Here is a 13,720-nt window from a genome sequence, read left to right as displayed (position 1 = left end):
TGTCAGGAGAACAAATACCAGTTTACCATAAATAATCATATCATCGAACATAGTATGAGTTACACTTATCTCGGTTTAACCATAACAGCATCAGGAAGTTTCAACATGGCAGTGAATGCACTCAAAGAAAAAGCCAGAAGAGCTCTAAATGCAATTAAGAGAACATTTTATAATGTCCAAATTCCAATTAAAATCTGGCTCAAAATCTTTGATAGTGTGACCCAGCCCATTGCGCTGTACGGTAGTGAAGTATGGGGTCCACTCAGTCACCAGAGCTATACCCGCTGGGACAAACATCCAACAGAGTCTTTACATGCAGAATTCTGCAGATACATTTTACGTGTTCAGAGAAAAACACCAACAAATGCATGTTGAGCAGAATTAGGCAGATACCCACTGATCATTAACACTCAAAAGAGAGCACTGACATTCTTTAACCACCTTAGGTCCAGCCCCCGAGACACCCTCCACTCCAAAGCCCTCCAAAGCCAAGAGCTAACCCCAGAGAAGAGTCCCCTATGTCAGCTGGTGCTGAGGCTAACTGCCCCCTCTCAGAGCCACTCTGACCAGTCTCTCAACAACACTGCTCTCCAAACACCAATCACAGTCAAACGCATTATAACACAATGTAAAGACAACTATTTAAAACATTGGGAAGAAGAAACTAAAAGCCAAAGTAGATTAGAATGTTACCTGGCTCTAAACAGAGAGTATGAGCTGGCAGAGTATCTCTCTACTGTCAGAGATAGAAAGCAAAGACAGATCCTAACCAAGTACAGGCTCAGTGACCACAAACTGGCAATCGAAACAGGAAGACTCAAAAGATCCTGGCAACCAAAAGAGAACAGAATATGTGGTCACTGTACGACAGGTGAGACTGAGACAGAGATGCACTTCCTCCTGAAGTGCCAAACATTCAACCAAGTAAGGAGCATTTACTGGAACAAGTTGAACTCTGTAATCCCAGGTTTCAAGGAGGTTGATGACCTCTCAAGACTGAGAGTACTCCTAGGAGAAGGAGACAAGGCACACCTTGCTGCTCAATATGTATACACATGCCACAACCTGAGGGACAGTGAATGAGACACACACACACACACACACACACACACACACACACACACACACACACACACACACACAGAGACACACACACACACACACACACACACACACACACACACAGACACACACACACACACACACACACACACACACACACACACACACACAGACACACACACACACACACACACACACACACGTGTTGAAATGTAATTGTATCACTGTATATATATATATCATCAATAATATGTAAACATTTGAAATGTATGTTAATGTTGTTAATTATTTTGTATTGTGATGCTTTGGCAACATTTTTTAATTTAACTTTCATGCCAATAAAGCCCCTTTGAATTTGAATTTGAGAGAGAGAGAGAGAGAGAGAGAGAGGCCTCTCTTCATATTTAGACTATATTTATATAGGACCTGTCATATTTGGGTCTTTGTTTAATTTAATGAGAAGGAGAAGCTGCAATCGAAACCAAACTTGGAAGAGCCATACACATTTTAGATGTTTTTTACATTATTGTGTTCCAAAATGTGACTTCTACAAGACAAAATACTTTATATATGTTTTAGTGCATGCAAATGGTCTGCAAAGGCTAAAATCCCTGTATTCCCTCCAGAGGGAGTTTCTCCAGTTTCTTCCATAACATAGTGTAACACTATGTAACACTCACGCTTCTATTGGCTAGCGCTCTAACACATTCCAACGCCATATAGATAGAAGAGTTACGACAACGGAAGTCGAAAAACGGTTATCGTCACGTGGTTCATGTAGACGAGGATCGTTCCCCGGAAGTTCATGGCGGGCAATGTGAATGCATTGATAACAGGAGATAGAACTACGATTTTTGGTAATTATTAGTGAATAAAGGTTTTGATTTGCAATATTTATACAACAAATCGATATGTGTATGTATTTATATCAATATTTTTTTTTAAATAAAATAGAATTTTGTAATATTAAGTGATAATATTAGGATTAGTGTGAACAACTAGTTTACATGTTAGGCTAACAGTGCCTTGGTTAAAGAGCCTGTTGCTGTTTATTTATAGCTTTGAATTCTTTCAAACCAATATTATCTTCTTAAACTTGTATGGTAGTCAGGAGCATCACTTTCTAATGTTTATTGATATATTTAGAGGGAGGGGATCTAAAGGAATGCTTCAAAATTCAGATTAGATTCATTTCTACCATTTTCTTAAATTCATGGTAGTTTCAGTAATCCCATGGTAATTGAGGACACAAGTTATCTAAATGACTAATGTCATCTTTATGGCTTTCAGAAAGGACAGGAGACCGACAGGTGACTATCAAAGGACTAGCAGCAGCAGCAGCAGCAGCAGCATGATGATGATGATGATGTTAAAGAGCAACTTCCAGGTTAAAGACACCTGTGAATAAATGTGTAGGAAAATGATGAATACACTAGATTTTTTTTTAAATATACAGAAATATACACTACAGTGACATCTGGCGTTGTTTTTGTAAGAAATGTAAACTTACGCGTAAAAAAGCCTCGGCACGTGACCTCCCGCGTGTGACGTAACACGGGGGACACAAGGGGGAGAGTGGCCGGTGTAACGTATTAATAAACATGGATCCCAATGCTAGTTTCGACACAGAAGAAGTTGAACATGAATATTCGAATGCATATGACGGACCACAACCTTATAATTATGAGCCTGCTAGGCGTCCAAGAGACCAGGAGCAGCCAAGGATTAGAAGAAATAACGGCCATCGGAGAGAAATTGAGCTGTGGTGTGTGGAGAACCAGTGGAGAACTGGGCAGCTATCTTGGTGAGTGACCGGCGTTAGCTACAGAATGTTAGCTAACGTCACATAGTTAGCTAACGAAACTAGTGCGCAATTATCAGCCGTATCTCGCGTTACCTAATGCAACTCCACACTACGGTGCTGTGTACCGGAGGGGAGACGCGAGACACGGCTGATACTTGACGATCTGGCTGGTTGTGGAGCCTCCGTTGATATGCCGTTGTAAATGGCTTGGTGGAAAGCAGGTGTGTAGTCGGGGAGGGTGCACAGCTGATTGCAGCAGGTGAGTGGAGGTTGAGCCGGGAGCCAGGAGTGACAGCCACCACGCACACACAAACAACACAGACAGGGGAAACAAACAAACACAAAGGAGACGGCTGGAGCAGTACAGCCACCACAGCGTTACCTAATGCAGCTCCACACTACGTTTTACGGTGCTGTGTACCAGAGGGGAGAGAGAGAGAGAGCAGCGAAGGGGGGGGGGGGGGAGAGAGATGTAATACGGTTTCCTGATAAAGCTGTGGAGAGTATGTGCTGCAGGGAGGTGGATGCACAGCGCACCCAGGAACGAACGCTAGGTCCGGTCCTTTTCCCATGAGGGAAACTGTGGACTCGATGTCCTGACAGGCTGGTATTTGTGCAACCTGCACAAACACAATACTGATTACAAATGGTGAAATACAATGTAAAACTACCGAAAAATACCAGCTCACTAAAACACAACCGCTCAACTCAACGCAACTACTAACCATACCCCCGGTCAGAGAGCGGAGATGTTTACCCTTTGTGATGTAATATGACGCGTTTGACGTATGACCTTAAATAAAAGCCGTTTTTAAGAGCAGAGCTCAAAATTGCTCCTTTCCCTCTGAATTCCTGCCCTTATGTCTCGTAAAACATATCAAATCCTACATTCACATTTTTAATTGTAATTTTCAAGCAAGTTTAAGCATAAATGTAGAAAAAAAAAAAACCTGCAAGATGCTCTTTAAATGTGTTGTTTTAAAAACATCCATTGCAAATACATGGAATTCAATAAACATTGAATAGCATATCATGCAGTTTGTCTGTGCCTTTTCCTCCGTGTTGTCCTGGTTTGCTGTGCTGCCTCCTAGTTACCACCATGGTTTGCTGTGCTGCCTGGGGATGCTCAAATCGCTCAGAGAAAGGAGTACGAATGTACGGCTTCCCCACTGACACAGAGCACAGGAAAAAATGGCTGGCTCAAGTCAGCAGGAGCAATTTCACGACCAACAGCAAAAAAATATGTGAGGTAATTATATACAAACACTGCATTTGCACTTTTTCACAAAACGAAAACCACACCATTGGGAAAGCTTAATTTTTTGTTTAATACAAAAAAATAGGGAAAGGCTTGAAAAACACTGAGAGTTGAGACTCAGGGTGCAGGGTGAGGGTCTCAGTGCAGGTATTCAGGCTCCATTGAATCCCCCTCTGGTTCTTGTGCTGAAAGAGGGAGTAACAGACAGAGAAAGGGTTATACACACCTATATAGCACACCTATTGGATGGGAAATTGCCTTAAGGTGTGGTCTTTGTTCCCAACTGAAGTTTTGGAGCTTTATTATTTGTGAGTTTAACAAAGTATGATAAATGGCATCAGTAACAGATGTGATATGAATTTTTATAAAGTTGTCTCACATTCTTGGTCATATTTTATATACAGTATGTAATGAGTATAACATGTCCAGTAAGTATAAAGTGTTTCCTAATACTGTGTATTCAACCACTATGGAATATATATGTGGGCAGACAAAACTGAGTTGTTCTGTGTGTGAAGTAACCTCAAGTCACTCTGCAGGCACATTTTGATGCAGACCAGTTTGTCAAGACAAAAAAGGGCAAGACTAGGCTGAGAGCAGAAGCTATACCCACCATATTCGTGCATCGCCCTGTAGTCAAAAAGAGAAGGCCCCTGCACCACGATTCACCCCGGGACCTGCATCTACAAAGCCCATAGCTCATGATCACAGCTACAGAGTGAAAGGTGACACAGGTATAATAAGTATGAACTCTTAGTAACAAAAGTAATATTTCTTATTTTTAAGTGGTATAATATTTTAAATGTTCGAAAATGTACAGTGCCATGTCTTCTACTTACATTAGTCTCAAAGATTGAGGGAAGAAGGGATGAGGAGACTGAGAGAAAGGAAAGTTAGGGTGAAGAAAGAGAGGACATGGCTAGTGAGGAGAGACAGCAAGGGCGGACACCACCCACTCAGCCAGCAGCCAGTCAGCATACAAGGGAACCAGCAGCCAGTCAGCATACGAGGGAACCAGCAGCTAGTCAGCATACGAGGGAACCAGCAGCCAATCAGCATATGAGGGAACCAGCAGCCAGTCAAACAGATCTATTACAAAAATTAAAGAGAAAATTAAAGAGCCAAGAAGGAATCACCAAAAAAGCAAAGGCTGCACTAAGTAAATCAGGAAGGAAAATGCAGTTCTCAAGAAAACAATGAAAATTAGGGACAAGAAATATAAGAACCAACGGGTTAGAAAACTCTGCAGGAATTGCAGATTCCCCTTCCAGGAATAAGGACACTGCAAAGAAGGATGCAATGTGTTAAGTTTGAGCCTGGTGTGTTGACAGAGGTCTTTGATTTCCTAAAATTGAAGGCAGATAGATTGACAGACCTTGAAAGGGAGTGTGTGTTGACCTTGGATGAAATGGCAATCACACCAAGTGTGGAGTTACACATGATTACAGGCAAACTGTACGGTGATGTGACTTTACCAGGTCACACAGGGGTGGCAACACATGCTTGTGTGTTTATGTTGGCTGGAAACACAACACGGTGGAAGCAAGTAGTGGCATATCATTACACTGGCAATTCTACCAATGGAGCAGAGTACAAGCCAATCATTATTGATATAATACAGAGGGCAGCATCCATAGGGCTACATGTGCTTGATGTCACCACCGACATGGGTAGCCCTAACCGAGCCATGTGGAAATCTTTTGGGGTGGACCAAAATAAAACATCGGTGCCACATCCAGCAAAACCAGACAGGCAGCTTTATTTCATGCCAGATATCCCACATCTGGTAAAAAATGTAAAAAGTGCCCTTGTCCGTTGGCAGGTCTTCATAATTCCTGAGGATGTTGTTAACAGAGAGAACCTCCCCTCTAACGAGGTTTATTTGGTCACCATTAAGGACTTATTGACCTTTCAGGAAGGGATGGCCTTAAAAATAGCTTCCCATCTTTCAGCTGCAGCCATCGAGCCAAGTCACTTTGATAAGATGAAGGTTGGTCTTGCTCTAAATGTGTTCAGTAAGGCTACAAGTGCTGGGCTGAAATACATGGTGCAGCAAGAAAACTGCCCTCTGTCCTACCTGACGACAGCGTGGTTCCTGGAGCAGGTTGATCGTTGGTTTGATCTGATGTCATCTCGCCATCCAATTACAGCCCTGAGCAGGCTCAAGATGGAGGAGTACCAAAAGGCCATCACCGTCCTCCAGAACATCGTCCATCTGTTTCGTGGGATAAAGATAGGTCAAAAGGGAGGTTGGAAGCCTGTTCAAACAGGGGTGATAATGGCAACAACATACATTTTGGCCATACAAGAGGAGATGCTTACACAAGGACACAGTTTTGTGTTAACGTCAAGGTTCACACAAGACTGCCTTGAAAATACATTCAGCTGTGTGAGGTCTAAAAATCCTGTCCCAACTCCAGTGGAATTCCATCATGCACTGAGAATCATATCTGTGGGGCAGTTCCTCACCACCATCAGCTCTGGGAGCTATCAGGAAGACCACAGTAGCTTTTTGGCAGACTTCCTGGACACAGGGGAGCCAAAAATCACTCCATCAGTCAGAGTGGAACAGCTGATGGTGGTGAACAGAGCAGCTGCACCTGACCTCACAAAAACTGAGAAATGTATTCTCTTCCATCTTGCAGGCTACATCATCCACAAAATCATCAAGTTTGCCAGCATCTGTGAAAAATGCAAAATTGCAACAGAGCACCATGATGAGAGTCCTTCTGGTGACAACAGCTTGTTTGTGGACTTGAAAGACTTCAAGGCAGGTGCTCTTTGTCGTCCCTCCCAAGAAGCCTTTGACTTCATTCACCAAATTGAGGAACTATTTAGGACCAAGACTGGTTCCTCCCTCATGCAGCTCCCCAACGCAGTGGGTGTCTTGGAGAAAGAAGCTCAGGCCCTCTCTAGCAGGCTGCCGTCATGCTGTGGAGTACAACAAAAACTCGTAAAAAGATTCATACGGCTGAGGCGGAGAATTGAGGCCGAACAAATCAGAAATGACAGAAAAAAATTAAAATTAAAAGATGGCCATTTTGGAAGCAAGAGCCAATCCAAAAAGGTGAAAAGGAACAACAGCAGCCAAGCTACCACATCCAGCAACCCCCAAACAGATCCACAGCTGCAATCATTTCCATTAGTCGTTGCAATATAAACATTTGGACTAAACATTGCTCTTCCACCTGCCAGCACCCAGCTAACATCACTGCCCTCCACCTGCCAACATCACTGCCCTCCACCTGCCAGCACCCAGCCAGAGGAGCGCAAACAACAAAAACAAGCAAGGTGTCCCGTCATGTACCTGGAAGTTTGGGTTGGCAAAATGGAGTAAGAGAGGGACTTGAAAAACCTTGGTGGCTCTCTACTCATGTTTTTACAGTTGTCTTGGTTACAGCTCTCAAGTTTTTTTTTGTGCCATTTCCACATCTTTAGAAAATATGAAATAAAAAATTGAAGTGAAATCAACCTCTTCTCTGGAGAACAAACTTGGATTTCTCTGTCTTGTGAGTTTGCAGTCTTGCAGTTTTGCTCCTCCACCTGTAACACCACTGTCCCTCCACCTGCCATACAGTAGGTTACTAACAAGATTACTTATAATACAGTGATAGAATATATGTTTAGTATGCTTACTTATATAAAACAGTAGTATTAAACTTACTTTGTGTTTTCACTCTCACTTAAGTCCCTCTCCCTTTGCCATCAATCCAAAATCAGCTGAGCTGCAACATTATACAGACAGGTAATAATCAACATAATCACAAGGACACAATATGGCTCTGCTAAAAACACTCACTCTTACACGCACCAAAGTTATATTTATCTAATATTTAACTCCCTCCACCCCCGCATACAATCCCGTTTAGAAGCCCCTCTTCTCTAATTCAACAACGTTGGACGAAATGACATTAAGCGAACGGAATTTACAATTAAAAGGCTGTTCAACGTGTGTTGCTAACTTGATCCAGTATCCTAGCTTAATCTACTAATTTAGGGATAATCCACTGACATCCTTTAATACACATGTTAATTTGAATCAGATGTACGGATAATATCCGCAAAATAAATCTTTAAACTTCTTCTTACCTTTAAAAGTCCGTCACGAATTGTCTATTATGCTGCAACTCTACAGCTCTGCTAGCCTTGGCGCTAACTTCCGGGGAACGATTGAGAGGCTCCACGATCCGCCATTGCTGTAAAAAAGTGGTCCTTTGGAGTGAACGGAGATGACGTAACTCTCAGTCTATATGGCGCTGACACATTCTAACTGAAATGCTAAGGGGCGGGACATCTCTATGTGGTTGACCAATCACAACAGAGCCGGCCAGCTAACTTATCAGAGCAGACTGGGATCTGGTTTCAGACCGAGGGTGAAAAGAGGTGCTGTAGCACAGACAGTATGAGAAAATAAAGGGTATTAAAGCATGGAGACATGTCACAGTAGAGGCACTAAATACTGATATGAACCTGGAAATGAGCAGAATATGCCCTTTTTAAATAAACATGTCGTTGACCCTTGGGGTTTTTTTTTTTCAGATGTAATTGTTATATGTTTATAACTCACATGTTACATTTATGAACAATGAAGTTCTGGCTGCTCTGAGTGACAGGTGGGCCATTTGAGTATTTATTCCATATCCTTGATATCAGACGGCAGCTGCCTACACTAGTTGGCTCTTTGATTTCACTTGTTAGATATATGGTCACACTAGTTTGGCACTCTGCATTACTAGTTCAATAAAACATTGTACTAGTCACTCTTTTTTAGCAGCTAGTGGCACTTTTGTCCGACTAGTTAGCACATAAGCCTTACTAGTGACGCCAGGAGCAGCACTAGTCAGGGGCGCCGCCAGGGATTTTGGGCCCCATGAAAATATATCACATTGGGCCCCACCACCAGACCCAGGCCACGCCAACCAAGCACAATTCCTGTAACCACACCTCCAGAACCCAACCCACTCACTTCTGCTTTAAATAACTCTACCTGTACAGGCTTGCCTCTATCTTGTAGTCCAATACTAACCGCACAATACTTACTGACACTGAGCTGTGAACATATAACACTGTGCAGACGTGCAACATTCTACAGTAGAATTCACTATTTGATATAAGACTAACATTCCTGACAATAGATCTCAATAGTCATCTTTTATGGTGTACATGCCTTTTTAATAACATTTTTCAATGGAACATTCATAAATCTAAATAAATATAACTTAAATATACATGACCTCTTAAATAAAAATAAAGTGAACATTAACACCAATATTATCATTTATAAAATGCTATAACAAAAAAAATAACATAAGCAGCAGATTTTTTTATTAAATAAAATACATACCAACTACAAAATAAGCGGGTATTAAAGTGTAAATGGATAACAAAACGGAAATGGAAGTGAAAAGGCCTGATGGTGGTGCTAAATCAGAGCCTATTACCTGTTCTCAATCGTTTTCTCATCATGCATCTTGTGTGTAGTGATCCAATATCGTTACCATAGCCTTGCCCTTTAACAGTTATTACGAGCCCTTGCTCAGCCTTACTCACCAAGAGCCCAGTGCCTAGCCTTCTTACAGGCAAAGTCACTGATAAAGTCCTTGAAGTTCAGCTTTCTAGCCAACTGGCTTTCAATGGACAGCATGGCAAGACTGCAAAGCCTTATGGGGGGACAGGCAGGGCCGGCCCGCCGCATTGCCGTTATAAATGTTCGCCTAGGGCGCTGAACTGTAGAGGGAGCGCAGGGGTGCAGTCCAGATTTTTTTTTTAATAGGCCTATGTATATTTTTTTAATTTTTGTAGGCGCCCCCCAGATTCCTTTTTTTTAGGCGCCGCTCAGATCAGGATTCATTTGTTTTTTTGAGAATATGAAAAATAAAACGTAGGGGCGCCCCAACACTGCCCAACCCCTCTCTATGTTTTCTTTGGTTCTGTCCATTTGTGTTTCCCGTGTCGCGCGCGCTCGCGCTCGCGTTTTGAACGAGAATTAGAACTTCACTGTCACAACATGAAGCGGGGCAAACCCAACAAAAAGCCGTCTGGGGCGCATTGGAAAAGGCGAAGAAAGAGAGAGGAGGAAAAACTCAAGGAAAACAGAGGTATGTCTGATGACTGTTTGTGTTTATTGGCATTTTTCAAGCAACGGTATAAAGCTAGCTAGCTAACGTTAGCTAATGATAGCAGCTGATATATAGTATGATAGAAGCTAGCAGATGAGCTGCTTTACCATCTAGCTTCATAGCTCTTTTTACACCAACTGCACTGTGTGGTTTTTCTTGTATTCTTTATATATATTTATTATTATTAAAGCTATCTATTTTGTTCCATCTTTAGCTTACAAATGGTAATGGACACAAAATAATTCTGCTAAATCATTAACTAGCTAGGTTATCACTTAAAAAATATATTTTGCATATTTGGGCACAGGAAATTATGTCAGCTAGTATTATTGCAGATAGATACCTACTACATTATTCTCTGTGTAATTTCCAGGTGCATTTTTAAAATATCTGGGTAATCCCACTCCCACCACTGCACAACCTGAGTCTACTGCATCACTGCCTGTAGCAGGTGAGTTCAGTCAAGTTTTTTGTGATATTGCCTGTTGAGTTTATTAGGGTTGTGGGTAGTTCATACACATGTTCACACCTGCACATTACAATAGCACCTATATCACTTATAATGTACATGTTAATGTAAAACAGTGGGTGTCTGACTGTCTCCATGCATGTTCGACTGTCTGCAGGTGAAAACGTATCACTACTACCTGTCCCAAGTGAACCTGCTGCTACACAATCTGCAGGAGAGACATTGGTCCCGAGTACCACAACACAGTCTGCAGCACGTGAGTCCAGTTAATTATTGCACATTACAATAGCACTTCTCTTACTAATAATGTACATGTTAATGTAAAAAACACACACACACACACACACACACACACACACACACACACACACACACACACACACACACACACACACACACACACACACACACACAAACAGTGGGTGTCCGACTGTATCCATGCATGTTTGACTGTCTGAAGGTGAAAACATATCACTACCTGTCCCAAGTGAACCTGCTGCTACACAATCTGCAGGGGAAACATTGATCCCGAGTACCCCAACACAGTCTGCAGCACGTGACGCCACAAAGGCAGCAGCTGTTGACCCTGCCGACTGGCCATCCATGTCTGATAAGGTAAGAACAGAGTTTGTGAGCAGAGGACCCTATCAGGCAAAACCACACTTCATTTTTCCAAAAAGACAGGATGGGAGAAGCTGCCACCACCAATACTTTTATAGAAAACTGGTAAATGGGGAAAGAATCAAGAGAAGCTGGCTATTGTACTCACAGAAAAACGACAGTCTTTACTGTTTTTGCTGCAAGCTGTTCTCCCAGAAGGAATACAAATTAATCAGTGCAGGACTAAATGACTGGAAAAATTGCCACCAATTACTGAAAACACACGAGAACACTCCAGAACATACTAAACACATGGAATCATGGAAAGAGTTAGAGTTTCGATTACAAAAGGGGCAAACTATTGATAGGACTGAGATGGCGCTTACAGACATAGAAAGGAAGAGATGGTGTGAGGTGGTAACAAGGTTGGTCGCCATCATTCAATCATTAGCTGAGAGAAACATGGGCCTCAGGGGAACATGTGACACACTCAACAAACCCAACAATGGCAACTTCCTTAAAGAAGTGGAGCTGATGGCAATGTTTGACCCTGTAATGAAAGAACACGTTGCTAAAGTCAAAAGGGGTGCAAGCCATACCACATATCTCGGAAAAAATATTCAAAATGAACTCATTGAATGTATCGGTGAGAGAATCAGTGCCCACATTATTGAAGAAATTAAGAAGGCTAAATATTATTCCATCATTCTGGACTGCACACCTGACATTAGCCACACAGAGCAGTTATCAGTCATCTTAAGGATTGTTACAATGGAGGAGATGCCACAAGTTAAGGAACACTTCATGGGGTTCCTTGTCACTGAGGAATCAACTGGCGAGAGTTTGTCATCCCTCATCCTGGACAGGCTCCAAGAACTGAACATCCCCTTTGAGGACTGTAGGGGACAGTCTTATGACAATGGTGCCAATATGCGAGGGAAAAACAAAGGAGTTCAGGCCAGGTTACTTGAACTAAACCCGAGGGCACTATTCGTGCCATGTGGCGCACACACTCTCAATCTGGTGTTAGCTGATGCAGCGAAAAGCTCCCTAGATGCCACTGGATACTTTGGCTACCTCCAAAAGCTTTTTACATTGTTTTCAGCATCCACAAAGCGCTGGGACATTTTGATGAGCCATGTCACCACTACCTTGAAATCATGGTCTGAAACCAGGTGGGAGAGCCGGGTCAACAGTGTGGAAGCTGTGCGATATCAGGCTCAACATGTTCGAGATGCACTTTTGGAGGTGAGGGACAAGGCCACTGACATAATGATCAAAATAGAGGCACAGTCTTTGGCTGAGGAAGTGGGGTCCTACCGCTTCTCCATTTGCACTGTGGTGTGGTACGACATCCTCAGTAAAGTCAAACAGGTCAGTAAGGTCATGCAGTCTGTGTCAATGCAACTTGACATCGCAGTTGACCTCCTGAGAAAGACAAAGGCCACCCTGGAAGACTACAGAGCCACTGGATTTGCCTCTGCTTAGATCAGTGCTAAAGACATGTGTGAGGACATGGATGTGGATGCTGTCCTCAAGGAGAAGAGGCTGAGGTCAACCAAGAGGCAGTTCTCTTATGAAGCACCTGATGAGCCAATGGCCAATGCCCTAAAAAATATGGAAGTTACATTTTTCAACAGGGTGGTTGATGTTTGCATCACTTCCCTCAATGAGCATTTTGAACACCTGGAAGAAGTTCAGGCAAAGTTTGGGGTGCTTGTCAACTTCCCCGAACTGCCCAGAAACGAGCTGACAAAGCAGTGTCAAACACTGAGCAACACCCTGAGCTCTGGCGGACAGTCAGACATAGATGGAAAAGAGTTGGCACTGGAGCTGATGAACTTTCCAACTCTCCCCTCACCCACAATGACCACCCTGGAACTGTTGGTGTTCTTGGAAAGGAAGAACCTGAGGGAGGTTTATCCTAATATGTGGGTGGCCCTCAGGATCGCAGTCACTATGCCAGTGACAGTGGCTTCAGCAGAAAGAAGCTTCTCAAAGCTGAAGTTAATTAAAACCTACCTGAGGTCTACAATGGTCCAAGAACGCCTCAGTGGACTTGCCATCATCAGCATTAACAGTGATGTTTCTCGTCAGCTGTCATATGAGGATGTTATCGATGACTTTGCAGCAAAGAAGTCAGACGAGTGCAATTCTGAGTGTTTAAGTCAAGCAAGTCAGTAAGGTATGTATTTATTATTACAATATGTGTGTTCAAAAACAGAAATGTAATTGTTCTTTTTTTGTATACATCGTTTTTATGTATTTGTTAATATTTTTTCATTTATTTTATTTTATTTATTTATTATTACAATACGTGTGTTCTTAAGTGTTCTTTAAAATATTTATATAACTCCTTCTGCGGAAGCTACTTGTTTATTAAAAGATGTTTGTTGAATTATAACTAA

The 13,720-nt window shown here is 42.4% G+C and overlaps 1 protein-coding gene across 1 annotated transcript; it reads left to right on the top strand.

The window, feature by feature from the left end:
- The first annotated feature begins 10,158 nt into the window (after positions 1-10,158).
- Positions 10,159-13,436, top strand: LOC307025699 (zinc finger MYM-type protein 1-like). The gene is made up of 4 exons (XM_079660533.1): positions 10,159-10,222; positions 10,617-10,694; positions 10,870-10,968; positions 11,173-13,436. Exon 4 carries the CDS (start codon positions 11,316-11,318, stop codon positions 12,798-12,800), a length of 1,485 nt encoding a protein of 494 aa, XP_079516659.1. The 5' UTR covers positions 10,159-10,222; positions 10,617-10,694; positions 10,870-10,968; positions 11,173-11,315; the 3' UTR covers positions 12,801-13,436.
- The last annotated feature ends 284 nt before the right edge of the window (positions 13,437-13,720 follow it).

The sequence above is a fragment of the Notothenia rossii genome (genome assembly GCF_949606895.1).
Source record: "Notothenia rossii genome assembly, chromosome: 11".
Lineage (NCBI taxonomy): Eukaryota > Metazoa > Chordata > Actinopteri > Perciformes > Nototheniidae > Notothenia > Notothenia rossii.
The sequence above is the reverse complement of the archived record's forward strand: the minus strand, read 5'-3'. Positions and strand labels throughout refer to the sequence as shown.